This window comes from Pan paniscus, chromosome 20 (assembly GCF_029289425.2).
Source record: "Pan paniscus chromosome 20, NHGRI_mPanPan1-v2.0_pri, whole genome shotgun sequence".
Lineage (NCBI taxonomy): Eukaryota > Metazoa > Chordata > Mammalia > Primates > Hominidae > Pan > Pan paniscus.
In genome coordinates, this window is record NC_073269.2 from 50933383 (window position 1) to 50961030 (window position 27648).

The 27648-nt window shown below is 52.5% G+C and overlaps 1 protein-coding gene across 2 annotated transcripts; it reads left to right on the forward strand.

Moving 5' to 3' along the window:
- On the forward strand, positions 1 to 27073 carry CBLC (Cbl proto-oncogene C). Of its 2 annotated transcripts, XM_034945482.3 has the most exons (11): positions 1 to 5087; positions 7779 to 7925; positions 8091 to 8247; positions 8739 to 8860; positions 10632 to 10769; positions 16282 to 16369; positions 18775 to 18906; positions 19867 to 20013; positions 20671 to 20748; positions 26830 to 26899; positions 26990 to 27073. In XM_034945482.3, the coding sequence occupies exons 1-10, from the start codon at positions 4735 to 4737 to the stop codon at positions 26890 to 26892; spliced, it is 1425 nt and encodes a 474-aa protein (XP_034801373.3). In that variant the 5' UTR covers positions 1 to 4734; the 3' UTR covers positions 26893 to 26899; positions 26990 to 27073. The 2 variants fall into 2 exon arrangements, with proteins under 2 accessions (XP_034801373.3, XP_034801374.3); XM_034945483.3 differs by lacking the exon at positions 10632 to 10769.
- The last annotated feature ends 575 nt before the right edge of the window (positions 27074 to 27648 follow it).

The window sequence follows — 27648 nt, forward strand, 5'->3', positions numbered from 1 at the left end:
ATGACAGTCATCGTAGTGGGTGTGAAGCAGCATTCACTGTGGTTTTGATGTTCATTTCCTTAATGGATCACATTGTGGAGCATCTTTTCATGTCATTCACTTCATTTGTATCCACTTTGAGTCAAATCTGGAAAAAGAGTTATTATAGTTGCAAAGTGGATACAAAAAAACCTGTCAAATCTAGGAAAAGAGTTCATATAGTTGCAGATTTTTTTTTTCTTTTTTAGACAAGATCTCATTGGGTCATCCAGGCTGGAGTACAGAAACACAATCATAGCTCACTGAAGCCTCAAACTCGTAGGCTCCAGCAATCCTCCCACCTCAGCCTCCCGAGTAGCTGGGACCACAGGCAGCATCCCAGCACGCCCAGTTTTTTTTGTTGTTGTCGTTGTTGTTTGTTTTTGTCTTTTTCAGACAGAGTCTCGCCCTGTTGCCCAGGCTGGAGTGCAGTGGCATGATCTTGGCTCACTGCAGCCTCTAACTCCTGGGTTCAAGCGATTCTCCTGCCTCAGCTTCCTGAGTAGCTGCGATTATAGGTGCGTGCCACCACACCCAGCTAATTTTTGTATTTTTCGTAGAGATGGGGTTTCACCATGTTGGTCAGGCTGGTCTCGAACTCCTGAGCTCGTGATCCGCCTGCCTTGGCCTCCCAAAGTGCTGGGATTACACGCGTGAGCCACTGCACCCAACCATTTTTGGTTTTTTGGTTTTGCTTTGTTTTGTTTTTGTTTTTGTTTGTAGAGACAGGGCCTTGCTGTGTTGCCAGGTTGGTCTCAAACTCCTGGCTTCAACCAATCCTCCCACATCAGCCTCCCAAAGTGACAGGATTACAGGCGTGAGCACCACCCCTCTTCCAGCTTGTGGTGTTCACTGGTAATCTTTGGTGTTGTTTGGCTTATAGATGCATCACTCCAATCTCTCTGCCGCCATCGTCATATGTTGTGTGTGTGTGTGTGTGTGTGTGTGTGTGTGTGTGTGTACCTGTAACTGTATCCAAATTTCCTTTTCATAAGGATATCAGTCAGATTTAGGACCCACCCTAATCCAATAGAAACTTATCCTGATCTGATTAAATTTGCAAAGACCTTATTTCCATATAGGGTCACATTCATAAATTCCAGTGAACATGAACTTGGTGGGTAGGGGAATGATTCAACCCAGGCCACTCATTATTATGTGTTTATGACACACACTGTTGGTATTTGTGTCCAGTTCATTCACCTTAATTGCTGCGCAGAGTTTATTGTGAGAGTACACCACACTTTATGTCAGGCTGCTGGTGGTGAACACCCACCTCGTTGCCACTTTCCTCCACTTCCGACAAGAATGCAATTAACATCCCTGAACATGTCTCTTGGAGTTTCTTAGGGCAGTATTTTTCAAATGGCCAAACGAGATCCATTAGTGGGTTGTGAAATCAATTTAGTGGGTTATAAACAATTTTTCCTTTAATGAAATGGAATTAAATAGAAGCTATTAGAGTGCATGCTTATAGTCGGAGTGAGAGCTCTTCTGTGAAACTTTTGCTTCAAGTGTCTATAGCTGTATTAATGTCCAGCAAAAGTGTTTACAAGCCACAGCTCTGAAAGAGGTAGCTGGACAAATGACCTGTCCATTTGTCCAAAGGTCTCGTGGATGCTGCTAAATTGCTCTGCAATGTAGTTTGTCCATTTGCACTCAGAGCAGCTCCTTGCCAATACTTGCCAGTCAACACTTTGAACTTTTTCAGGCTAATGGGTTTTCATCCTGTTTTGTTTTTTGTTTTGTTTTGTTTTGTTTTGTTTTGTTTTCTGAGACAGTCTCGCTCTGTCGCCCAGGCTGTAGTGCAGCAGCATGATCTCAGCTCACTGCAACCTCTTCCCCCCGCCGGGTTCAAGCGATTCTCCTACCTCTGCCTCACAAGTAACTGGGATTACAGGCACACCACTATGCCCAGCTAACTTTTGTATTATTTTAATTATTTATTTATTTATTTATTTTCATTTATTTTTGAGACGGAGTCTCACTCTGTCACCCAGGCTGGAGTGCAGTGCTGCAGTGTTGGCTCACTGCAACCTCTGCCTCCTGGATTCAAGCGATTCTCCTGCTTCAGCCTCCTGAGTAGCTGGGACTGCAGGCACGCAACACCATGCCCAGCTAATTTTTGTATTTTGAGAGAGGGGGTTTTGCCATGTTGGCCAGGCTAGTCTCGAACTTCTAACCTCAAGTGATCCACCCACCTCGGCCTCCAAAAGTGCTGGGATTACAGGCATGAGCAACTGTGCCCAGCCTAATTTTTGTATTTTTAGCAGAGATAGGGTTTCACCATGTTGGCCAGGCTGGTCTCAAACTCCTGAACTCAAGTGATCCACCCGCCTTGGCCTCCTAAAGTGCTGGGATTACAGGCTACAGGCATGAGCCACCACACCCGGCCCAATCTATTTATTTTATTTATTTATTTATTTATTTTCTTTTTGGTCGTTTTTTAATTTAAAGAAAAATTTTAAGATTTTCAATTCCTACGAGATGGGGGTGGGGCTAAGGAGGGGCTCAGGGTGCATTGGGAGGTTCGGCTCTCATCCTATGCCCCCTACCCGCCGACCTCAAAGGACTTTTGAGAATTCAGTGTGCAAATGTTTGCAAAGCATTACACACAGGGCCTGATAGAAAACAAGCATTCAATAAATGCTAGCTATGGCCAGGTGTAGTGGCTCATGCCTGTAATCCCAGCATTGTGGGAGGCCCAGGCTGGAGGATTGCCTGAGCTCAGAAGTTCAAGACCAGCCTGTGTAACACAGTGAGACATCATCTCTACTAAAAACTAAAAAAAAAAAAAAAAAAAGCCAACGTGGCAGTGCATGCCTGTAGTCCTAGTTACTAGGGAGGCTGAGACAGGAGGACCACTTGAGCCCCGGAGGTCAAGGCTGCAGTGAGGGGTGATCCAACAACCACTGCACTCCAGCCTAGGAGACAGAGCAAGACCCTGTCTCAAAAATAAAATAAAATAAAATAAAAGTTAGTTATTACTATTATTCTCTGATTCAAAGTTCTCTAGATATGTGCACATTTGCGATCAGAACTTGGCCTGGTCTGACCAGGCATGGTGGCTCACGCCTGTAATCCCACCTCTTTAGGAGGCCGAGCAGGCAGGATTGATTGAGCCCAGGAGATCCAGGCTGCAGTGAGCTATGATCAGGCCACTGCACTCCAGCCTAAGCAACAGAGCAAGACCAAGCAAGACCCTGTATCACAGGAAAAAAAAAAAAAAAAAAAGAACTTGGCTTGGCCTAGGACGGGGCGCGGCCAGAATGCCTTGCTTAGGGGCGAGGCCCACAGCGCCCCGATGGCTGCCCAGCGAGCAACTGAGCCACCAGGCTGATGTTACAGGTTCTACAGGTTGGGTGAAAGCCACGCCCGGCCACCCCTACACAAATGAGTTGCTCCCCGCCCCCACAGTCTTGAACCCCATCCTCCCGCCTGGCTTCTTCGGGACTCAGGAGTATGTTAACTCTGGCCTGATTTCTCCCATGCCACACCATTAGGGGGACCCAGAAATCTTGTTGCCAAATTCCTGCCCCCTCATACACCCACTTTCGAACCCTTGCTTCTAGGGAACCCAAGGGCCTGGTGGCTCTGTGCCTCCTTCCTCGGAGACAGAGAGAGAGCAATGCCTCCCTGACCGGTTCCTCCTTGAAATCTCAGTTATCTGACCTTTAATCCCATGCCACGACCGAAGACCCATACCTTCGACAAGGTGCTGTGTCCAAGTCCCACCTCTCGGTAGCTCCCAGCCCTTCCCCTCCCCTCTCCAAGAAGAGTCCCGTGGCAGGGCAAAATGGCTCACGCCTGTAATCCCAGCACTTTAGGAGGCCGAGGCGGATGCATCGCTTGAGCTCAGAAGTTCAAGACCAGCCTGGGCAACATGGTGAGACCCCGTCTCTACTAAAAATACAAAAAATAAAATAAAATAGCCAGGACTGCTGATGCGCGCCTGTGACCCCAGCTACTCAGGAGGGTGAGGTGGGAGGATCACTTGAGCCTGGGAGACAGAGGTTGCAGTGAGCTAAGATCTCACCACTGCACTCCAGCCTGGGTGAAAAAGCAAGACCCTGTCTCAAAAAAGAAAAGCCCCAGGCCTCCCCTAGCCCCTTGCCCCTCTCTGAAGGGACCCAGATATCCTACCTGCACTTCCCACCCACACACTGAGAAGCCCCCTCCTACCGCTACCCACCAAAGCCACCCTACCCTGCTCCTTTTTGAGAATCAAACTCAAATCGCACCAGCTAATTTTGTTTTCTTTTTTGTATTTTTAGTAGAGACACGGTTTCACCATGTTGGCCAGGCTGGTCTCGAACTCCTGACCTCAGGTGATCCGCCTGCCTCGGCCTCCTAAAGTGCTGGGATTACAGTTGTGAGTCATCGCGCCCAGCCACATTTTATTTTATTTTTAAAAATTTTTTAGAGATAGGGCCTCACTATGTTGCCCAGGCTGGTTTTGAACTCCTGGGCTCAGGTGATCCTTCCACCTCGGCCACCCAAAGTGCTGGGATTACAAGCATGAGCCACCGCTCCCGGCCTCCAAATCCCACCTCTTGAAGACCCACGTGCCAGGTCCTCCAGCCCCCGCCCCCTTTGGAGACACTGGTACCTGCAGGCCCCTCCCCGGTTCTCTAGGACCCGCCCTCTCCTTTCACTCTGGGCGAGGCCGCGCCTAACTCAGCCGCACCGGTCCTTCCCGGCACACGCGAGGCTCCCATGGCTCTGGCGGTGGCCCCGTGGGGGCGACAGCGGGAAGAGGCCCGCGCCCTGGGCCGGGCAGTCAGGATGCTGCAGCGCCTAGAAGAGCAATGCGTCGACCCCCGGCTGTCCGTGAGTCCCCCTTCGCTGCGGGACCTGCTGCCCCGCACAGCGCAGCTGCTTCGAGAGGTGGCCCATTCTCGGCGGGCGGCCGGCGGAGGCGGCCCCGGGGGTCCCGGTGGCTCCGGGGACTTTCTACTCATCTACCTAGCCAATCTGGAGGCCAAGAGCAGGCAGGTGGCCGCGCTGCTGCCTCCCCGGGGCCAAAGGAGTGCCAACGACGAGCTCTTCCGGGCGGGCTCCAGACTCAGGTGAGCCTTCGCCCCAGAACAAAGTCCTCTGGGGTGAGGCCCAGGTCTTGCTCCCAGCCCCTCCTCCCCCAGACCCAGGAACTCAGGCCCCCACCCCCTCCTCCCTCAGACCCAGGAACTCAGGCCCCCACCACCTCCTCCCTCAGACCCAGGAACTCAGGCCCCCATCCCCTCCTCCCTCAGACTCAGGGCTCCAGCCCCCAGCCTCTCCTCCCTCAGACCCAGGGGTCCAGGCCCCAGCCCCTCCTCCCTCAGACCCAGGGGTCCAGGCCCCAGCCCCTCCTCCCTCAGACCCAGGGGTCCAGGCCCCAGCCCCTCCTCCCTCAGACCCAAGAACTCAGGCCCCCACCCCCTCCTCCCTCAGACACAGGAACTCAGGCCCCCATCCCCTCCTCCCTCAGACTCAGGGGTCCAGGCCCCCAGCCCCTCCTCCCTCAGACCCAGGGGTCCAGGCCCCAGCCCCTCCTCCCTCAGACCCAGGGGTCCAGGCCCCAGCCCCTCCTCCCTCAGACCCAGAAACTCAGGCCCCCATCCCCTCCTCCCTCAGACTCAGGGGTCCAGGCCCCCAGCCCCTCCTCCCTCAGACCCAGGGATCCAGCCCCCAGCCCCTCCTCCCTCAGACCCAGGGATCCAGGCCCCAGCCCTTCCTCCCTCAGACCCAGGGGTCCAGGCCCCAGCCCCTCCTCCCTCAGACCCAGGGGTCCAGGCCCCAGCCCCTCCTTCCTAAGGGAACCTGGAAAATGGGCCACCCAGTTTTCTCCTTCCTTGGGCACCCATGCCCTCAGCCCGATTTTGCCATTTCCTTGGTCACCCAGCAGCCCAATTCTGGTTCCCACTATCCCACTATCTCAGAATTCAGGGACCCCATGGGGTTTCCTACATTGAGGATAAAATAAAAGTTAGCTATTACTATTATTCTCTGATTCAAAGTTTTCTAGATGTGTGCACATTTATGATCAGAACTTGGCCTGGTCTGGCCGGGTACGGTGGCTCACACCTGTAATCCCAGCTCTTTAGGAGGCCCAGCTGGGAGGATCAGGCCTCAGAATGTGGAGACCCCATGGGCTCCTAGGTGGAGGAGAGGTAGATGGACACACCCAAAGAAACTGATCATTAGGCCCCCATCACGGTTTCTGCCTGGACTACCCACTTGGTCTTTAGTTCCTGAGGAACAGCTGGCTCCAGACCCAGGACCTGCCTGGAGGCCACCCCTCTGCTGTTCTGCACTGAGGAAGGAATCTCAGAGTGACCGGGCAGATGAGGTTTGGGGCTCAGAGCCCAGAACAAGGTCTAGTTCAGTGACCCATGCCACTTCTTTATATTAAATATTTTGTAGTGTCTCTTTTTTTTTTTTTTTTTTTTTTTTGGACACAAGGTCTGGCCCTGTCGCCCAGACTGGAGGGCAGTGGCACCATCATGACTCACTCCTGGGCTCAAGTGATCCTCCCACCTCAGCCTCCCATGTAGCTGGGACCACAGGCGTGCACCACCATGCCAGGCTAATCTTTTTATTTTTTGGTAGAGAGGAGGTCTTGCTATGTTGGCTAGGCCGGTCTCAAACTCCTGGCCTCATGCGATCTTCGTACCTCAGCCTCCCAAAGTGCTGAGATTATAGGCGAGAGCCACCATGTCCAGCCAAGTGTTTCCTTAATTCATCCTGAAAGGACATGCAGAGGTTCAACAACCTACCCACCTATAGTTTTTTAATCACTATAATGCCCAAATTATAAGAGAGTGATCAAAGGAATTTTTTCATAAATATTATCTATGTTTTAAATGAAAATGCCAAGGCACAATTATTCTTGGAAGGCAGAGCTGACTAGTCAGACACTCGTACCTGTAGGTAGAACCACCGTCATACAGAATCAAATAGTCTTCCCTTAATATATAGGAGAGCTGGATTTCTGCAAAATTCAGCATAATTTTTTTTTTTTTTTGAGACATGGTCTCACTCTGTTGCCCAGGCTGGAGTGCAGTGGCGCAATTTTGACTCACTGCAGCCTCTGCCTCCCATGTTCAAGCAATTCTCCTGCCTCAGCCTCCCAAGTAGCTGGGATTACAGGCACCCGCCACCACGCAGCGATAATTTTTATAGTTTTTATTAGAGACAGGGTTTCACCATGTTGGCCAGGCTGTTCTCAAACTCCTGACCTCAAGTGATCCACCCACCTCAGCCTCCCAGAGTGCTGGGATTACAGGCATGAGCCACTGCTTCTGGCCAAAATCTAATAAAAGCCATGTATATCGATTTTAATTTTTTTTTTTTTTTTTTTTTTTGAGATGGAGTCTTATTCTGTCACCCAGGCTGGAGTGCAGTGGCATGATCTCAGCTCACTGCTACCTCTGCCTCCTGGGCTCCAGCGATTCTCCTGCCTCAGCCTCCTGAGTAGCTGGGATTATAGGCGGGCGCCACCACGCCAGGCTAATTTTTGTATTTTCAGTACAGACAGGGTTTCACCATGTTGGCCAGGCTGGTCCCAAACTCCTGACTTCAAGTGATCCACCCTCCTCAGCCTCCCAAAGTGCTGGGATTACAGGCGTGAGCCACCACGCCCAGCAGGAATGGACTCTTACCTTACACTGTTGAGATAGAGTCCAGAGCCTTATCCCTGCAGGTGTTCCCCATGAGGGGAGGAAGAGGGTGTCAGTGGGAGCCCCAAGGATAGCCAGAGTCCTTGCCCATCCCCACAGGCGACAGCTGGCCAAGCTGGCCATCATCTTCAGCCACATGCACGCAGAGCTGCACGCACTCTTCCCCGGGGGAAAGTACTGTGGACACATGTACCAGCTCACCAAGGCCCCCGCCCACACCTTCTGGAGGGAAAGTTGCGGAGCCCGGTGAGTAAGCCCTTGTCCTCAGGGACCCTCAGCTCCCGGAGCCCCATCCTGCCCTGGCCCAGGGACCCAGGGGTCCAGGCCCACAGCTGCTTCTTTCCTGGAGACCCTCCCATCATAGGCTCTGGGAGGCCTCAGCGGTGTCTCCCCCACCCCTCTCCCACCCAGGTGTGTGCTGCCCTGGGCTGAGTTTGAGTCCCTCCTGGGCACCTGCCACCCTGTGGAACCAGGCTGCACAGCCCTGGCCTTGCGCACCACCATTGACCTCACCTGCAGCGGGCACGTGTCCATCTTCGAGTTCGACGTCTTCACCAGGCTCTTTCAGGTAAGGGAAGGCCAAGGCTGGGAGCTAGACTCGGGTCCAGGAGGAAGTAGAGGGCTGAATCCTGGATTCCTGGGTCTGAGGGAGGAGGGGCCGGGACCTGGACTCCTGGGTCTGAGGGAGGAGGGCCTGGGGCCTGGACTCCTGGGTCTGAGGGAGGAGGGGCTGGGGCCTGGACTCCTGGGTCTGAGGGAGGAGGGGGCTGGAGACCTGGACTCCAGGGTCTGAGGGAGGAGGGGGTGAGGGCCGGGACTCCAGGGTTTGAGGGAGGAGAGGGCTGGGGGCCTGGACTCTTGGGTCTGAGGGAGGAGGAAGCTAGGGTCCCAAACTCCTGAGTTCTGGAGAAAGAAGAGCTTGGGGTCTTGTAAAAGGGATATGCCTGAGGCCCACCATGGTTGTGAAGGAGGTGGTTGGATCCTCGAGCCCTAGGGACTACTTAGGGATGTGAGCTGCTTCCCTGGTCACTCCCTGACCCAAGCCCTGTCCCACCCCAGCCATGGCCAACACTCCTCAAGAACTGGCAGCTCCTGGCAGTCAACCACCCAGGCTACATGGCCTTCCTCACCTATGATGAGGTCCAAGAGCGTCTGCAGGCCTGCAGGGACAAGCCAGGCAGGTAAAGGGTCCAGGGCTCAGCAGAACAAGGCTGCAGGGCTCAGGGATCTGGGCTCTGGGCTGGTGCGTGGTGGAGCCCAGATGTCCTTCCAAGAGTGGGAACAGAGGTACCCAGGACCCCAGAGAGTTGATAACTCAGAGGCAGGACACTGAGTGCCCCTCCCAGCCCGCCTCTTCTCTCGAGGCCTCCTGTACTGTCCCATAATCCTGCAGCTAAGGGACAGTGCCCGCTCTAGCAAGGAGCCCAAAGACCCGCTTGAGGGTAAGGTCCGTTTCTGGTAGGTCAGAGTCATGTTGTACCATCTGTTCAGTATTTTGAGTATGAATTTCCCAACTGTTGGCATAGGAGACTGAAAAACAAGACATGAGAGTCCTTAAATTATTTCAACCAGGAGTTTTGAGCTGTTGGGTCCCCCTAGAGGGCTGAGAATTGAGCTGTCTAGATACCAAGAGAATAGAAGGTCAGGTTTGTGAGTCTCTGCAGGGCTGAGGTGCAGGGGTAGGACGGTGAGTGCATTAGCATTCTTCCAGTTACACTTCAAACTGATTTAAGGGAAAAGAAAAAGGAAAGAATAAATTCCTATAATTGAAAAGGCCAGGCCCCGCACAGTGGCTCACACCTGTAATCCCAGTACTTTGGGAGGCCGAGGTGGGCAAATCACTTGAGGTCAGAAGTTCGAGATCAGCCTGGCCAACATGGTGAAACCTCATCTCTACTAAAAATACAAAAATTAGGCCTGGCGCAGTGGCTCACGCCTGTAATCCCAGCATTTTGGGGGGCCGAGGTGGGTGGATCACCTGAGGTCAGGAGTTCAAGACCAGCCTGGCCAACATGGTGAAACCCCATCTCTACTAAAAATACCAAAAATTTAGCCAAGCGTGGTGGCGTGCGCCTGTAATCCCAACTACTTGGGAGGCTGAGACAGGAGAATCACTTGAACCCAGGAAGTGGAGGTTGCAGTGAGCCAAGATCACGCCATTGCACTCCTGCCTGGGCAACAAGAGTGAAACTCCATCTCAAAAAAAAAAAAAAACAAAAATTAGCCTGGCATGGTGATGCGTGCCTGTAGTCCCAGCTACTTGGGAGGTTGAGGCACAAGAATCACTTGAACTCGAAAGGTGGAGGTTGCAGTGAGCCAGGATCCCGCCACTGCACTCCAGCCTGGGCAACAGAGCAAGACTCTGTCTCAAAAACAAAAAGGAAGAAAAGAAAAGAAGCCTAGGGTGTGGGTTTCAGGCACAGCTAGATCCAGGTGCTCAATGGCTACTGTCAGGAATCAGTTCCTGTTCATCCCCTTTCTCTGCTTTCCTCTGTTTGCTTCATTCTCAAACATGGTTTCTCCTCATGGTGGCAAATGACTTCTAGAAGTCCCAGCTGTGTACCCTACCTTCTTAGCAACCTCTGTAAGAAAGGGGGCACCTTGCTCTGACACTTGCAGCAAAAGTCCCAGAACGGACTCCAATCACTGTGGTCAGGGGTCCTGAAATGCACTGATTGGCCACCCCAGCCTTGTTTAAACTCCAGTGAAGTGAGGAGAGATCTCCAAATGGAATCAGGGCTGTTTTTATCATAAAAGAGCCAAGCAGGCAAAAACAGCATATATCCGCTAGAGAGGCAGGCAGGGGTCTAGCACATGCCGTTGCCTAGAGGATGGGAAGCTGGGGGTGAGGACCTAGACACCTGGATTCCCAACAGGCCAGGGGACTGGAAGTTCACAAAAGGGATGGCAGTGACCACTCCCTCACCCCATCCTACCTACCTCTCCCTCCAGTTACATCTTCCGGCCCAGCTGTACTCGCCTGGGGCAGTGGGCCATCGGCTATGTGAGCTCAGATGGCAGCATCCTGCAGACCATCCCTGCCAACAAACCCCTGTCCCAGGTGCTCCTGGAGGGACAGAAGGACGGCTTGTGAGTCTCCATTCTGGTAGGAGGAGGGTGTCAGCAAAATCTGGTTGGAAAGATCTTGCATGTTGTGCACTGCTGGTGGCCACCACGTTTGAGGGTGCAACCATTCACACAGGGGACATCTCAAATCTGCAGTACTACAAAATTCCAGCAGGTGGCAGTCAAAGGTCTTGAGGAAGGGGCGCCCCTGAGGTTCGCACAAAGTGGCCATAGATCGGGCCCAGCCACAGCTCCGAGGAGAAGTGTGTGGGGCATTGGGCACAACCGCAAGGGCTCCATTCCTTGGAACTGAGCTCAAGAGCGTTTGCTTCTATTTTCTTCCTCTTTTACTTTAGTTAATTTTTAAAAAATGAGATGGGGTTTCGCCATGCTGCCCAGGCTGGTCTGGAGCTCCTGGGCTCAAGCCATCTTCCCGCCTCGGCCTCCCAAAGTGTTGAAATGACAGGCGTGAGCCACCGTGCCCAGCCAGCTTTTGTTTCTAGATATGAGATCCTGCTCTAGAATCTAGATTGATGGGGCAGAAACCGAACTGGAGAACTTGCTAGACAGGTGTTTTTTGTTTTTTGTTTTTTGAGACGGAGTCTCGCTCTGTCGCCCTGACTGGAGTGCAATGGCGTGATCTCGGCTCACTGCAACCCCTGCCTCCCAGATTCAAGCGATTCTCCTGCCTCAGCCTCCTGAGTAGCTGGGATTACAGGCGCCCACCACCACACCCGGCTAATTTTTTGTGTGTGTTTTTAGTAGAGACAGGGTTTCACCATGTTGGTCAGGCTGGTCTCGAACTCCTGACCTCGTGATCCACCCACCTCGGCCTCCCAAAATGCTGATTACAGGCATGAGCCACCATGCCCGGTCCTAAGTTTTGGATTTTTAATAGAGATGGGGTTTTGCCATGCCAGGCTGGTCTCAAACTCCTGACCTCCAGTGATCTTCCCTTCTCGAACTCCCAAAGTGCTGGGATTGCAGGTGTGAGCCACTGTGCCCGGCCAGGAAGACAGGTTTCTTTTCAGAGTTTCACCTTTAGCCAGAACTTTCTTATCAGTCATATCTATATGACTACTGACATACAAGAGAGGAGATAGGAAGGTAGGTAGCTAGCTAGATAGTCAGATAGGTAGATAGATAGATAGATAGATAGGTAGATATGCTGTTGATTATTTGCAATAATTATTATTAATTTTTTAATATATAATTTTTTTAACATTTTTGGTGGGGCACGGTGGTTCACGCCTGTAATCCCAGCACTTTGGGAGGCCAAGGCAGGCGGATCACCTGAGATCAGGAGTTCAAGACCAGCCTGGTCAACATGGTGAAACCCCATCTCTACTAAAAATTAAAAAAAATTAGCTGGGCGCAGTGGCGTGCATCTGTAATCCCAACTACTCCGGAGGCTGAGGCAGAATTGCTTGAACCTGGCAGGTGGAGGTTTCGGTGAGCTGATATCACGCCACTGCACTCCAGCCTGGGTGACAGAGCGAGACTCCATCTGAAAAAAACAAAACAAAAAAATTTTATTGTATATTTGGTAGAGATGGGGGTGGGGTGTGGCTCACCATGTTGCCTAGGCTGGTCTCGAACCCCTGAACTCAAGCAATCTGCCCGCCTCACCCTCCCACAGTGCTCAGATTACAGGTGTGAACCACACGCCTGGCCAATTTGTAGTAATTATCTTCTATAAAATCACCACACACCCTGAATTATCGAATATCAAGCCGTTGCTCCCAGGGGAAATACATTCTTGGGTCCTGAGTAGCTAGGACTACAGGTGCACGCCACCACACCCGGCTGGGTCACCACATTTTTGTCAACCAATCACAACATAGTAACCTTTATGTATGTTTTCGTTTAAAGACACTTTATTCAAGGCCAGGCGCAGTGGCTCACACCTGTAATCCCAGCAATTTGGAACACCGAGTCGCGCAGAACACGAGGTCAGGAGATCGAGACCATCCTGCCTAACACTGTGAAACCCCGTCTCTACTAAAAACACACAAAAAAAATTAGCCAGGCGTGGTGGCGGGCACCTGTAGTCCCAGCTACTCAGGAGGCTGAGGCAGGAGAATGGCGTGAACCCTGGAGGCGGAGGTTGCAGTGAGCCGAGATCGTGCCACTGCACTCCAGCCTGGGCGACAGAGCAAGACTCCGTCTCAGAAAAAAAAAAAAAGAAAAAAAGAAAAAAAAATTGACACTTTATTCAGTACCTGTTGTTGGTTCACTAACATTGAACTCACAACCAACAGCAGTATAACTTGTGTCTCAGCAAAGCTTATACAACACACACGTTTTCTCCATAAGACACATCACAGCCTTCTTTCACTTAGGAACAGGAGACAACACTTCAGCTACTCTTGGGGACCATTTAAAACAGAAAAATCAGAGGCCGGGCATGGTGGCTCATGCCTGTAATCCCAGCACTTTGGGAGACTGAGGCAGGCAGATCACTTGAGGTCAGGAGTTCGAGACCAGCCTGGCCAACATGGTGAAACCTGGTATCTAGCCAGGCATGGTGGTGTATGCCTATAATCCCAGCTACTCAGGAGGCTGAGACGAGAATTGCTTGAACCCGGGAGGTTGAGGCTGCAGTGAGCCAAGATCACGCCTCTGCATTCCAGCTTGGGTGACAGAGTGAGATTCCATCTCAAAAACATAAAAATAAAGTCAATCATAAGCCGGGCGCAGTGGCTCACGCCTGTAATCCCAGCACTTTAAGAGGCTGAGGTGGGTGGATCACCAGGCCAGGAGATCGAGACCATCTTGGCTAACACAGTGAAACCCTGTCTCTACTGAAAATACAAAAAATTAGCCGGGCGCAGTGGCGGGCGTCTGTAGTCCCAGCTACTCAGGAGGCTGAGGCAGGAGAATGGCGTGAACTCGGGAGGTGGAGCTTGCAGTGAGGCGAGATCGCACCACTGTGCTTCAGCCTGGGTGACAGAACCAGACTCTGTCTCAAAAAATAAAAATAAAAATAAAATAAAGTCAATCATAGAAGTCCCTTCTTATTGGGTATGAGGACGCTGCATTTAAAATATTTTTCTAATTTAAAAAATTTATTTGCACCGGGCACGGTGGCTCACACGTGTAATCCCAGCACTTTGGGAGGCCGAGGCGGGCAGATCACCTGAGGTCAGGAGTTCAAGACCAGCCTGGCCGACATGGTGAAACCCCGTCTCTACTAAAAATACAAAAATTAACCAGGCGTGGTGGCAGGCGCCTGTAATTCCAGCTACTTGGGAGGCTGAGGCAAGAGAATTGCTTGAACCCGAGAGGCAGAGGTTGCAGTGAGCCGAGATCACGCCATTGCCCTCCAGCCTAGGGCACAAGAGTGAGACTTCATCTCAAAAAAAAAAAAAAAAAATTTATTCGCCAAGCATGGTGGCTCATGCCTGAAATCCTAGAACTTTGCGGGAGGATCACTTGAGCCCAAGAGTTTGAGACCAACCTGGACAACATAGTGAGCCCCCATCTCAATAAAGAGAAAAAAAGAAAAAAAAATTAGTTACCGACAAGGTATCACTATGTTGTCCAGGCTGGCCCCAAACTGCTGGGCTCAAGCGACCCTCCCTCTTCGGCCTCCCAAAGTGCTGGGGTTACAGGTGTAAACCACTGCACCTGGCCAGTGCTTCATGTTTCTTTTGGTGGTTCTTTTTTTTCTGTGACAGGGTCTCACTGTCACCCAGGCTGGAGTGCAGTGACATGAACACGGCTCACTGCTGCAGCCTCGACCTCCCAGGCTCAGGTGATTCTCTCACTTCAGCCTCTCCTGAGTAGCTGAGACCACAGGCACATGCCACCATGCCCAGCTAATTTTTTTAATTTTTTTTTTTTTTAGACATAGTGTCTTTCTGTGTTGCCCAGGCTGGTCTCGAACCCCTGGGCTCAAGCAATCCTCCCGCCTCAGCCTCTCAGAGTGCTGGGATTCAGGCATGAGCCACTGCTCCCAGCCAGGGCTGCATGTTTTATAAGCACTGTCTTTCTTATTTATTTATTTTTAAATTTTCTTTTTTTTTTTTTTTTTGAGACAGAGTCTTGCTGTGTTGCCCAGGCTGGAGTGCAGTGGTGCGATATCCATTCACTACAATCTCTGCCTCCTGGGTTCATGAAATTCTCCTGCCTCAGCATCCCAAGTAGCTGTGATTACAGACACGCACCTCCATGCCTGGCTAATTATTATTGTATTTATTTATTTATTTTGCTATTTTTAGTAGAAACGGGGTTTCACCATGTTGGCCAGGCTGGTCTCAAATGATCTGCCTGCCTTGGCCTCCCAAAGTTCTGGGATTACAGGTGTGAGCCACCGTACCCGGCCAGCACTGTCTTATTTAATCCATCACAAATCTTTGCCTCAGGCATGATCATGTCCATGTTACAGAAGGGGAAACTGAGGCCAGAAAGGTCGAGTGGCCCCAGCCAGGTCACACAGTGTGTTAGTGAGAGAGCCACTGTGGGGCCCAGGTCAGGGATCCTGCACTGCTCCACATGACAGGCCAGGCAGGGCCACTAGCCTCAGGGAGTCTGAGGGTCCAATATTTCATGTGGTATACATGTCGGGATAACTGGAGTAGCATTGAGGCATGCCAGATAGGCCGAGGAAATGATCCAGGGGGAGACCCAGGGAGCCCAGAGCTTGCTTCTCCGGTGTCCTGGAGCCCAGTGCTGAGATCTCGCCTACAACCCTGGTTCTCAGTCTCTCTGGTCCTTGCTGTGTGACCTTGGGCAAGTGCCTTTCCCACCCTGAGCCTTGGGTCACTGTCTCTGAGGGAAGAAGTGGTACAGGTGTTCTCAGAGGATCTTTCCATCCTGATATTATCAGATTCTAGGATTTGATCACTTTCATGATCTGTGACGCTAAAATCTGTTATGCTTGGGCGTGGAGAAGGGTGAGGTTCTAGAAGAGCTAAGCCAGAGATTTTCCTTTATTTATTTATTTTTTTTTTGAGACAGAGTCTCACTCTGTTGCCCAGGCTGCAGTGCAATGGCATGATCTTGGCTCACTGCAACCTCTGCCTCCTGGATTCAAGCAATTCTCCTGACTCAGCCTCCTGAGTAGCATGCACCACCACGCCCAGCTAATTTTTATATTTTCAGTAGAGACGGGGTTCCACCATGTTAGCCAAGCTGGTCTTGAACTCCTGACCTCAGATGATCCACCCACCTCGGCCTCCCAAAGTGCTGGGATTACAGGCATAAGCCACCACACCTGCCCTAAGCCAGAAATTTTCATATCGTTTTCTGGTTCTTAGTCTATCTCATCCTTGTTTCTGGAGCTTGAGTCTCTGAGGTTTTGTGTGCCCTACCTTGGGAGTCTGAGGGGACATAGCCCTGCCCTGGGGTATCTGAGAAGACACAGTCCCAATTAGAGGCGGGTGGAGGGAAAATAAGCCCAGGCCAGCAATGGATTTGGGACAGATCCTCATCTCAGGGAAATATGGGGCCCTGTAGGGTGAAAGGTACTTGTTCATCTGGGGGTGGGAAATACTGGATGGCCCCCCAGTCCCCCTCTCTTCCCTTCCCCCAGCTACCTCTACCCAGATGGAAAGACCCACAACCCAGACCTGACTGAGCTCGGCCAGGCAGAACCCCAGCAGCGCATCCACGTGTCAGAGGTGAGACCCGCCCCTGCACCCGCAGTCCCAGTTCCCTGACCCTGCCACCCCCACGTTGCCTTGGCTCAGAGGCCTGGGGTTGGAATGTTGGCTTGGTGGCTCTGTGACCTTGGGTAAATCACTTGACCTCTCTGAGGCTCAGTTATTCTTCCGGAAAATACGGCTCCTCCTGCCTCTTTCCCAGGGGTGATCACGGGGATTAAATAAGGAACTGATGCTGCTGAGATCATCAGGACAGCTAATGCATTCGAGCATTTGCCAGTGATAGCCCCGTGCCAGCTCCTAATCTTCACAGCCACCCCACGAGTGAGAAAAACAACAATAACAAATAAATAATTTATTTTTTATTTATTTTTATTTTTAGAGACAGGATCTCTTCTGTCGCCCAGGCTGGAGTGCAGTGGTGCGATCATGGCTCACTGCAGCCTCGACCTCTGGGCTCAAGCAGTCCTCCCACCTCAGCCTCCCGAGCAGCCAGGAGTACAGGTGTGAGCCACTGCACCCAGCTAATTTTTGTATTTCTCTGTAGAGATGGGGTTTCGCCATGTTGCCCAAGCTGGTTTTGAACTCCTAGGTTCCAGCAATCCTCCCGCCTCCACCTCCCAAAGTGCTGGGATTATAGCCATGAGCCACTGTATCTGGCCCTAAATTTTTTTTAGTATAAATATATCCCGTGCAATATTTGGGACATCCTTATACTTCAAATTGTATTCACGGTTTACATGAAATTCAAATTTGGAGGCCGGGTGCCACCGCACCCATAATCCCAGCACTTTAGTAGGCCGAGGCGGGCAGATCACCTGAGGTCAGGAGTTCAAGACCAGCCTGGCCAACATAGTGAAACCCATCTCTACCAAAAATACAAAAATTAGCTGGGTGTGGTGGCTCACACCTGTAGTCCCAGCTGAGGCACTTGAGTTGGGAGGCTGAGGCACGAGAATCACTTGAACTCAGGAGGCGGAGGTTGCAGTGAGCTGAGATCACACCATTGCACTCCAGCCTGGGCAACAGAGTGAGACTTGGTCTCAAGAAAGAAAAAAAAAAGAAAGAAAGAAATTCAAATTTAGGTTAGGCACAGTGGTTCATGCCTGTAATCCTAGTACTTTGGGAGGCTGAGGCGGGTGGATCACTTGAGCTCAGGAGTTCAAGATGAACCTGGGCAACATGACAAAACCCCATCTCTATAAAAAAAAATGCAAAAAATTAGCCCACCTACTTGGGAGGCTGAGGTGGGAGGATCACTTGAGCCTGGGAGTTGGCGGTTGCAGTAGGCCAAGATTGCGACCCTGCACTTCAACCTGGGTGACGGAGTGGGGCTCCGTCCCGCAAAAAAAAAAAAAAAAAAAGAAAAGAAAAAGAATGAAATTCAAATTTAGCAGCATCCAATACTTTTATTTGCTAAATCTGGCACCACTGGGTGTAGACAACTGGGGAGAAGTCTCATAACAAGGAGTGAAGACATGGCCGGGCGAGGTGGCTCACGCCTGTAATTCCAGCACTTTGGGAGGCCAAGGCGGGCAGATTACTTGAGGTCAGGAGTTCGAGACTAGCATGGCCAACATGGTGAAACCCCATCTCTACTAAACATACAAAAATTAGCCAGGTATGGTGGCTTATGCCTGTAGTCCCAGCTACTCAGGAGGCTGAGGCACAAGAATCGCTTGAACCTGGAGGCAAAGGTTGCAGTGAGCCAAGATCGCGCCACTGCACTCCAGCCTGGGCAACAGAGCAAGACTGCGTCTCCAAAAAAAAAAAAAAAAAAAAAAATGAGTGTAGACATGTAGGAGGCCATTGGACATGCCAGCCTTGGACTTAGGAGAGGGTTCAGTTCTGGCACAGAGGTTTGTTTTTTTTTTTTTTTTTTTTAAATAGAGACGGGGTCTTACTATGCTGCCCACGCTGGTCCAGAACTCCTGGGCTCAAGCATTCCACCTGCCTTGGCCGCCAGAAGTGCTGGGATTACAGGCATGAGCCACAGCGCCAAGATAGAGGAGGTGTGGGATTTTCTTTCTTTCTTTTTTTTTTTTTTTTTTTGAGACGGAGTTTTGCTCTTGTTACCCAGGCTGGAGTGCAATGGTGCAATCTCAGCTCACTGTAACCTCCATCTCCCGGGTTCAAGCGATTCTCCTGCCTCAGCCTCCTGAGTAGTTGGGACTACAGGCATGCACCACCATGCCCAGCTAATTTTTGTATTTTTAGTAGAGACGGGGTTTCAACATGTTGACCAGGTTGGTCTCGAACTCCTGACCTCAGATGATCCCCCGCCTCAGCCTCCAAAGTGCTGGGATTACAGGCGTGAGCCACCACAACCAGCCGAGGTTTGGGATTTTCTTCCTGTGGCCCAAGTTGTATCCCCATGGCTGACGCATGCCCCTCGCTGTCTTCTCTATCCTCTCACCTGCCAGGAGCAGCTGCAGCTCTACTGGGCCATGGACTCCACATTTGAGCTCTGCAAGATCTGTGCTGAGAGCAACAAGGATGTGAAGATTGAGCCGTGCGGGCACCTGCTCTGCAGCCGCTGCCTGGCTGCCTGGCAGGTGGGTCTGACCCCTGTGGCGCCTTCCCCTCTGGTCTCCCCCTCTCTACAGGGAAAGCCCCAAAAGGATCTCCATGCCTCATTGATCATATGGGGAAACCAAAGGCCAGAGAGGGCAAAGAGCTGATGGCAACCACTCAGGAGCCCGGCTCTCTTTCCCCAGGCCTGTGGTTCCATCCCACTCTGCACACACTGCCTCTGTTTCTCCCTCTCCGGCAATGTTATCAGTGGAAAGCTCTCCTTCCTTCTCTGCCTAGGTGATCCCCAGCCAGTGGCTTCACGTCTCTGAGCCTTAGCCTCGTCCCCTGGAGAACGGGGCTGAGAATAGTGACCTCCCAAAGGCCACAGTGAGGCTGGGCACGGTGGCTCACGCCTGTAATCTCAGCACTTTGGGAGGCCGGGGTGGGTGGATCACTTGAGGTCAGGAGTTCGAGACCAGCCTGGCCAACATGGTGAAAACCCGTGTCTACTAAAAAAAAAAATACAAAAATTAGACGGGTGTGGTGGTAGGGGCCTGTAATCCCAGCTGCTCGGGAGGCTGAGGCATGAGAATCACTTGAACCTGGGAGGCAGAGGTTGCAGTGAGCAGAGATCGTGCCGCTGCACTCCAGCTTGGGTGACAGAGCGAGACTCCGTTTTTTTAAAAAACAACAACAGCAAGGGCCACGTGAGGGTCTGAGCCTGGAAAGGCCTGGCCCGGAAGCTGTGGCCACAGCTCCATGGGGATCCCTGGCCTGTGTGCCCCCTCCTGACCTCGGCTCTGGTTCCGTTCCTCTCTCACCTCTCTCAGCATTTCCCTCCACATTCCTCTGCTCTCCACGACTCCTCTTCTCTCCTTCCGTCTCCCTTCCTCTGTCTGTCTTCCCCACATCAATCTTTTGGGCGGGGAGCTCCTCGTTGGCCCAAGGGACAGGATGGAGAGCAGGGGAGCACTGACCCTTTCCCTCCCGACCTCCCCCAGCACTCGGACAGCCAGACCTGCCCCTTCTGCCGCTGCGAGATCAAGGGCTGGGAGGCTGTGAGTATCTACCAGTTCCACGGTCAGGCTACTGCTGAGGACTCGGGGAACAGCAGTGACCAGGAAGGCAGGGAGTTGGAGCTGGGGCAGGTGAGCAGGGCCAGCCGGGAGCTGGAATCCAAATTCCTGAGGCCTGAGTGGGGAGGGACTGGAGCCTGGACTCCTGGGTCTGAGGGAGGAAGGGCTGGGGTCTGGACTCCTGGGTCTGAGGGAGGAGAGACTGGGGGCCTGGACTCCTGGGTCTGAGGGAAGAGGGGTTGGAGCCTGTACTCCTGAGTCTAAGGGAGGAGGGCTGGGGGTCCTGGACTCCTGGGTCTGAGGGAGGAGGGGCTAGGGGCCTGGACTCCTGGGTCTGATGGAGGTGGGTATGGGGACCTGGACTCCTGGGTCTGAGGGAGGAGAATATGGGGGCCTGGACTCCTGGGTCTGAGGGAGGAGAATATGGGGGCCTGGACTCCTGGGTCTGAGGGAAGAAGAGCTGAGGGCCCACACTCCTGGGTTCTAGGAGAGGAGGGGGCTGATAACCAGATTCTCAGGTCCTAGGGAACTGGTCTTTTGCTTCCGCAAGGGCTGGGGCTGTGGCTTTCCCTGGCTGTAACCCTCCTAAGTGTTCATACGTTGTCTTGGTCTCTGTTATATCTTGAGTCTAGAACAGTGCCTGAATGCTGAGTCCCAGGCAGGAGAACATGCAGGCGAGAAGAAAATGGCAGCTCACAAGCCCCTTCTCCTTCCTCTGTCCCCCCGCAGGTGCCCCTTTCGGCTCCTCCATTGCCCCCACGGCCAGATCTGCCCCCCAGGAAGCCCAGAAATGCCCAGCCGAAAGTGGTGAGTCAGGCGCTGGTCTGAGGTTGGGGGCTGGGGTCTCACTCACCTCCAGGGTCCCTGGTTCACCTGTGCACTCAGGGGTGCCAGGGCAGGGACTCATCCTTGGCACCCATTTCCAAGGCACATCCCCTCTGTGACCTCTTCCCTTGTTTTCATTCCCCCTCTGGGACTTTCTTTTTTTTTTTTTTTTTTTTGAGACGGAATCTTGTTCTGTCGCTCAGGCTGGAGTGCAGTGGCGCAATCTTGGCTCACTGCAACCTCCACCTCCCGGGTTCAAGCAATTCTCCTGCCTCAGCCTCCTGAGTAGCTGGGATTACAGGCACCCACTACCACGCCCCGCTAATTTTTGTATTTTTAGTACAGACAGAATTTCACCATGTTGGTCAGGCTGGTCTAGAACTCCTGACTTCATTATCTGCCCCCCTCAGCCTCCCAAAGTGCGGGGATTACAGGAGTGAGCCACTGCGCCTGGCCTCAAGGACTTTCTAGCTCTCCTTCCAGCATCCCAGATGTGTCCTACCTCAGGGCCTTTGCATAAGCTGTTCCCTTGGCCTGCACAGTCTTTCCTGAGGCTTGCTTTCCCATCCCTTTTCAGGGAGGCCTTCCCTGACCACTCTGTTCAAGATAGCACCCCTAGCTGGGGTGGTGGCTCATGCCTGCAATCCCAGTACTTTTTTTTTTTTTTTTGAGAGGAGTCTCACTCTGTAGCCCAGGCTGCAGTGCAGTGGCATAATCTCGGCTCACAGTAACCTCTGCCTCCCAGATTCAAGCAATGCTCCTGCCTCAGCCTCCTAAGTAGCTGGGACTACAGGCACCCACCACCATGCCCGACTAATTTTTGGATTTTTAGTAGAGACGAGGTTTTGCCACATTGGCCAGGCTGGTCTCAAACCCCTGCCCTCAGCTGATCCACCGCCTTGGCCTCCCAAAGTGCTGGGATTACAGGCATGAGCCACCATGCCCGGCCTGCAATCCCAACACTTTGGGAGGCCAAGGCAGGAGGACGACTTGAGCCCAGGCATTTGAGACCAGCCTGGGCAACATCACAAGACCCCAACACTACAAAAAAATTTTAAAATTAGCCCAAAGTGGTGGCGCACACCCGTAGTCCCAGCTGCTCAGGAGGCTGAGGTGGGAGGGTCCCTTGATCCCAGGAGTTGGTAGCTCCACTGAGGCGTGATCACACCACTGCACTCCAGCCTGGGCAACAGAATGAGACCCTGTCTCTAAACCAATAAAGAAAAAAAAGAGTCTGTAATCCCAGCTATTAGGGAGGCAGAGGCAGGAGGAAAGCTTGAGCCCAGGATTTCAAGACCTTTCTGGGCAATATAGCGGGACCCCGTTCTCTAAAAAAAAAAAGAAAAGATGAAAATAGCACCGCTGTCCCTCGGGGCCCTGCTCTGCTGTATGTTCAAAGATCTTTCGCCACCCGGCAGAGCTTAGGGTTGGTTTTGTCGGCTTTTATCACTGTCAGGTTGCAACCTTCCTGCAGGTCAGGCCTTTGTTGTCTTCTCCATCATATCTCCAGAGTGCAGAACAGTGCCTAGCACACACACACATCATAGGTGCTCAATAAATAGATGCCAAATGAATACACTGAAGTGAGTCTCCCCAACAGCCCTATGAAGTCAAAAGTGTTCCTCTCCCGGCTGGGCGCAGTGGCTTATGCCTGTAATCCCAACATTTTGGGAAGGTGTGGCAGGTGGATCACTGAGTTCAGGAGTTCGAGACCAGCCTAACCAACATGGTGAAACCCTGTCTCTACTAAAAATGCAAAAATTAGCTGGGCGTGGTGGCGCACGCCTGTAATCCCAGCTACTTGGAAGACTGTGGCAGGAGAATCGCTTGAACCCGGGAGGTGGAGGTTGCAGTGAGCCAAGATCGCACCACTGCACTCCAGCCTGGATGACAGAGTGTGAGACCCTGTCTCAAAAAAACAAACAAACAAATGAATGTTCCTCTCCCCATTTTCCAGAGGAAAAAAGTTCAGAGAGGTGACAGTACCTGCCCAAAACCACACAGCCTGAAAGAGGAGAAGCCAGCGTTGGAGTCTTTAAGGCCCCCAAACCATCTACTTATTTTTTTGTTGTTTCTTTGTTTGTTTGTTTTTCTTTTGAGATGGAGTTTCACTCTTGTTGCCCAGGCTGGAGTGAAATATTATGATCTCAGCTCACTGCAACCTCCGCCTCTGGGGTTCAAGCTAATTCTCCTGCCTCAGCCTCCTGAGTAGCTGGGATTATAGGCAGGTGCCACCACGCCTGGCAAATTTTGTATTTTTTAGTAGAGATGGGGTTTCTCCATGTTGGTCAGGCTGGTCTCGAACTCCCAACCTCAGGTGATCCGCCTGCCTCAGCCTCCCAAAGTGCTGGGATTACAGGGGTGAGCCACCGCGCCCGGCCTACTTATTTTTTAATAAGCCCTGTCCTGGCTTTCTTTTCTCCCTACACTGCCACCCCAGGATTTTTGGGACCCTGGATTGCTGGGGAGAAGCAGATCTCTTAGTATCTCCGGCTGAGTACACACAGGCTTCGATCAATACTGAGCTGTCTTCAAACAAACAGCTCAGGAAGTCCGGGAACGTTATTCGACCACAGCAAACAAGAGAGCCAGCAGGAAGCGGGGGGGTGGCGGTGAAACCAGCCAGGGAAGCTAAAAACAGATCCAACCTGCCGCCAAAAGCAAATGGAAACATTAGGAGGCACTCAGCCGGCTCCCAGAGGACAGTGATGGGGGACACAGCCAGGACAGCAGGCTGACAGGGACCTCGGGCCTGATGATGACACCTTTGCCTAGGCCGTACCCTCCGCCTCCCCCACCCTTTCCTTCTCTCCCCAAACCCTGCCTGATTAAAATTCCAGTCCACTCCCACCTACTCTTTCATTCTTCAAAACATACCACAGAAGAGACAGCCTTGGGTTTGTTACTTCTCAGCAAGGCACTGTCATAACTTTTGTTGTTGTTGTTGTTGTTTGAGACGGAGTCTCACTTTGTCACCCAGGCTGGAGTGCAGTGGCACGATCTCAGCCCATTGCAACCTCCGCCTCCCAGGTTCAAGCGATTCTCCTGCCTCAGCCTCCCGAGTAGATGGGGTCACAGGTGCTCACCACCATGCCTGGCTAATTTTTGTATTTTTAGTAGAGACAGGGTTTCATCATGTTGGCCAGGCTGGTCTTGAACTCCTTACCTCCGGTCATCTGCCTGCCTCGGCCTTCTAAAGTGCTGGGACTACAGGAGTGGGCCCCGCCTGTCATAACTTTTGCTATGTGCCTGGCATTGCTTTTTTTTTTTTTTTTTTTAAGATGGGGTCTCTGTCTAGCGGGGTGTGGTGGCGTGCACCTGTAATCCCAGCTACTCAGGAGGCTGAGGCAGGAGAATCACTTGAACCCAGGAGGCAGAGGTTGCAGTGAGCCAAGATAGCGCCATTGCACTCCAGCCTGGGCGACAGAGCAAGACTCCATCTCAAAAAAAAAAAATAGGGTCTCTGTCAGCCAGGCTGGAGTGCAGTGGTACAATCACAGCTCACTATAGCCTCAATCTCCTGGGCTCAAGTGATCCTCCCTCCTTAGCCCCCAGAGTAGCTGGGACTACAGGTGCATGTCTCCACACCCGGATCATTTTTAAATTTTTTGCAGCAGTGAGGCTGGGGCTGCTGTGGACACTGGATGTGATGGGACTGTGTCAGTGGTCAGTGTCACCGTGGTTGTGATCTGTGTATGGTGCTGTGGCCCCTGGGGTTGCTGTCTGCACACTGCTGTTCTCCATCTGAGAAACCTCCCTTTAGGGGACGACACTGCCATTGAGCTGGATCTCATCACCCCACTGACCACTGAGGACCTCTCTGACCCTCAGTGTTTTCATAGGGAAAATGGGGACCAGCCTGACACAAGCCCCACAGGCTGGGTTTTTTTGTTTGTTTGTTTGTTTTAATGTTTTAATTTAATTAGAGACAGAGTCTCACCGTGTTGCCGAAGTTGGTCTCTAACTCCTGGGCTCAAGTGATCCTCCTGTCTCGGCCTCCCAAAGTGCTGGGATTACTGGCATTAGCCACTTCGTCTAGCCTCCCCATGAGTTTTGATGAAGCCAGCAAGCTCAGTCATCTCTAACCTGAGTCATATCCCCTCCCTCACCTCTCAGAAATCTCCACTGGCAGCCAAGCGTGGTGGCTCACACCTGTAATCTCAGCACTTTGGGAGGCCGAGGTGGGCAAATCCTTTGCTTGAGGTCAGGAGTTCGAGACCAGCCCGGCCAACATGGTGAAACCCCGTCTCTACTAAAAAATACAAGAATTAGCTAGGCATGGTGGCGGGCACCCGTAATCCCAGCTACTCGGGAGGCTGAGGTAGGAGAATCGCTTGATTCTCGCTTGATTATCGCTTCCGCCAGGAGGCGGAAGTTGCAGTGAGCCGAGATTGTGCCACTGCACTCTAGCCTGGGCGTCGGTGCAAAAACTCCGTCTCAAAAAGAAAGAAAGAAAGAAAGAAATCCCCACTGGCTCCCCAGGGCTCTAAGAACTCAAGCCAAAGTCCTCTCCACCGCCCAAAGACCTGGGGCTGGGGATCTGACTCTTCCCCACCTCTCTGATCTCCCCTACTCCACCTCCTTTCCAGCAACATTGGACCCTTGCTGCTCTTCTAACTTGCCAGCAAGCCCCCACTCACTCGGAGCCTCTGTCTGGATCCTTCTTGCACTCAGGCATCGGCTGGGTCATTCCCATCTCCAAGAGGCCTCCCTGGCATCTTCCCTCTCCCAGGCACTTTGAAGGACATGGACCTTGCTCTGGGACATTTCCTTGTTCAGGAGCTGATCAGTCACTGCGAGCCTCGGGTTCAGTGGAGCATCAGCTCCACCAGGACGAAGATAGTTTTCTGTCTTGTTCACAGCTGTCTTCTCAGAGCGAAAAACAGGGCCTTGGCCTGGCGCGGTGGCTCATGCCTGTAATCCCAGCACTTTGGGAGGCTGAGGCAGGAGGATGGTTTGAGCCCAGGAGGTCAAGGCTGCAGTGAGCTATGGTCCCATCACTGCACTCCAGACGAGGCAACAGAGCGAGACCCTGTTTTGCTTTGTTTTGTTTTGAGACAGTTTCGCTCTTGTTGCCCAGGCTGGAGTGCAGTGGTGCAATCTTGGCTTATGGCAATCCCCACCTCCTGGGTTCAAACGATTCTCCTGCCTCAGCCTCCCAAGTAGCTGGAATTACAGGAATGTGCCACCACCCCTGGCTAATTTCGTATTTTTCATAGAGACAGGGTTTCACCATATTGGCCAGGCTGGTCTCAAACTCCTGACCTCAGGTGATCCACCCACCTCGGCCTCCCAAAGTGCTGGGATTACAGGTGTGAGCCACCGCGCGTGGCCCCTGTTTTTTCGGTTTGTTGTTGTTGTTCTTGTTGTTGTTTTTAAAAAAGAAAGAAAAGGAAAGAAAGGGAGAGAAAGAAGGGAGAGAGAAAGGAAAGAGAGAGAAATAGAAAAAGAAAGAAAGGGAGGGAGGGAAAGAGAAAAAAGAAAGAAGGAAGGAAGGAGAGAGCGAGAGAGAAAGAAGAAAGAAAGAAAAGAAAAGAAAGAAAAAGAAGAAAAAAGAAAGAGAAAAGGAAAAGAAAATGAAAGAAAGGGCCTGACCCACTGGAGAGGCTTGGGAACTGTCTGTGGGGCACACAAGTGAGCAGAAGGGTGGACACATGGATGGACAGGCGGACAGACAAACTGCAACTTCATCCTACACGAGTTAGAGGTGAGAGGGAAAAGGCAGCATGGACTAGGGACAAGGCCAAAGGTCCTGTCAGATGGTGGCCGCCACCACTGTGTCACCCCTGTCCAGGGCCTGTGAAAGGACGTCCACCCAGGCTGCAGCCTAGCAGAGACATTTCCTAATCTCCTCCCCCCAGGCACTTTCGGCCCTCCCCAGACTTCGGGCCCCTCTTCTCTTGCCAAGAATTAAGGCTGTGGCCTCAGCCGCACAGGAAGTCACCTCCAGCCCCCAGGTGGTCTGGGACTCCCAGGTCTAAGACAAAGGGGACAGGGAAGAGGGGCAGAGGGAAAGACTGGATGCCGGGAATCAATTGCCCTCTCAAAATATCTCCATTGCAGAGACTCCTAAAGGGGAACTCCCCTCCAGCTGCCCTGGGACCCCAGGACCCTGCCCCGGCCTGAAGGCCAGGTGAGTCCATTCCCTAACCCTCCCTGGCCCACTCCACCCTCCTCCACCTGGAGGTGACCTCATCTAACCCACCCCTCTCTCCGCCTACAGGGCACCGAGATGTGCTGCTCAAGGGAGCCCCAAGGGCTGGAAGGGGGTTGTGAAACCGAAATAAACTGCCAAGCCTGGTCTGTCCTCCAGGGTGTAAAGGAAGAGTGCAGTGGCCAGCAGGGGGCAGCAGAGGGCAGCAGGCACTGGGAAAGGGCCGTCCCCAGGCCTGGTCCCCACCTGAACAACAGGAGTCCAGGCCCCAGCCCCTCCTCCCTCAGACTCAGGAGTCCATACTCCAGCCCCTCCTCCCTCAAACCCAGGAGTCCATACTGCAGCCCCTCCTCCCTCAGACCCAGGAGTCCATACTCCAGCCCCTCCTCCCTCAGACCCAGGAGTCCATACTCCAGCCCCTCCTCCCTCAGACCCAGGAGTCCATACTCCAGCCCCTCCTCCCTCAGACCCAGGAGTCCATACTGCAGCCCCTCCTTCCTCAGACCCAGGAGTCCAGACCCCCAACCCCTTCTCCCTCAGACCCAGGAGTCCAGGCCCCAGCCCCTCCTCCCTCAGACCCAGGAGTTCAGACCCCCAGTCCCTCCTCCCCCAGTCCCAGAAGTCCAGACCCTAGTCCCTCCTCCCTCAGACCCAGGAGTTCAGACCCCCAGTCCCTCCTTCCTTGGACTCAGGAATCCAGACCCTAGACCCTCCTCCCTCGGACCCAA

Coding starts and splice junctions, on each gene's coding strand:
- CBLC (XM_034945482.3), top strand. CDS start 4,735: ATGGCTCTGGCGGTGGCCCCGTGGGGGCGACAGCGGGAAGAGGCCCGC. Junction 16,370..18,774: donor AGCGCATCCACGTGTCAGAG/GTGAGACCCGCC, acceptor CTCACCTGCCAG/GAGCAGCTGCAGCTCTACTG. Junction 20,014..20,670: donor GGGAGTTGGAGCTGGGGCAG/GTGAGCAGGGCC, acceptor GTCCCCCCGCAG/GTGCCCCTTTCGGCTCCTCC.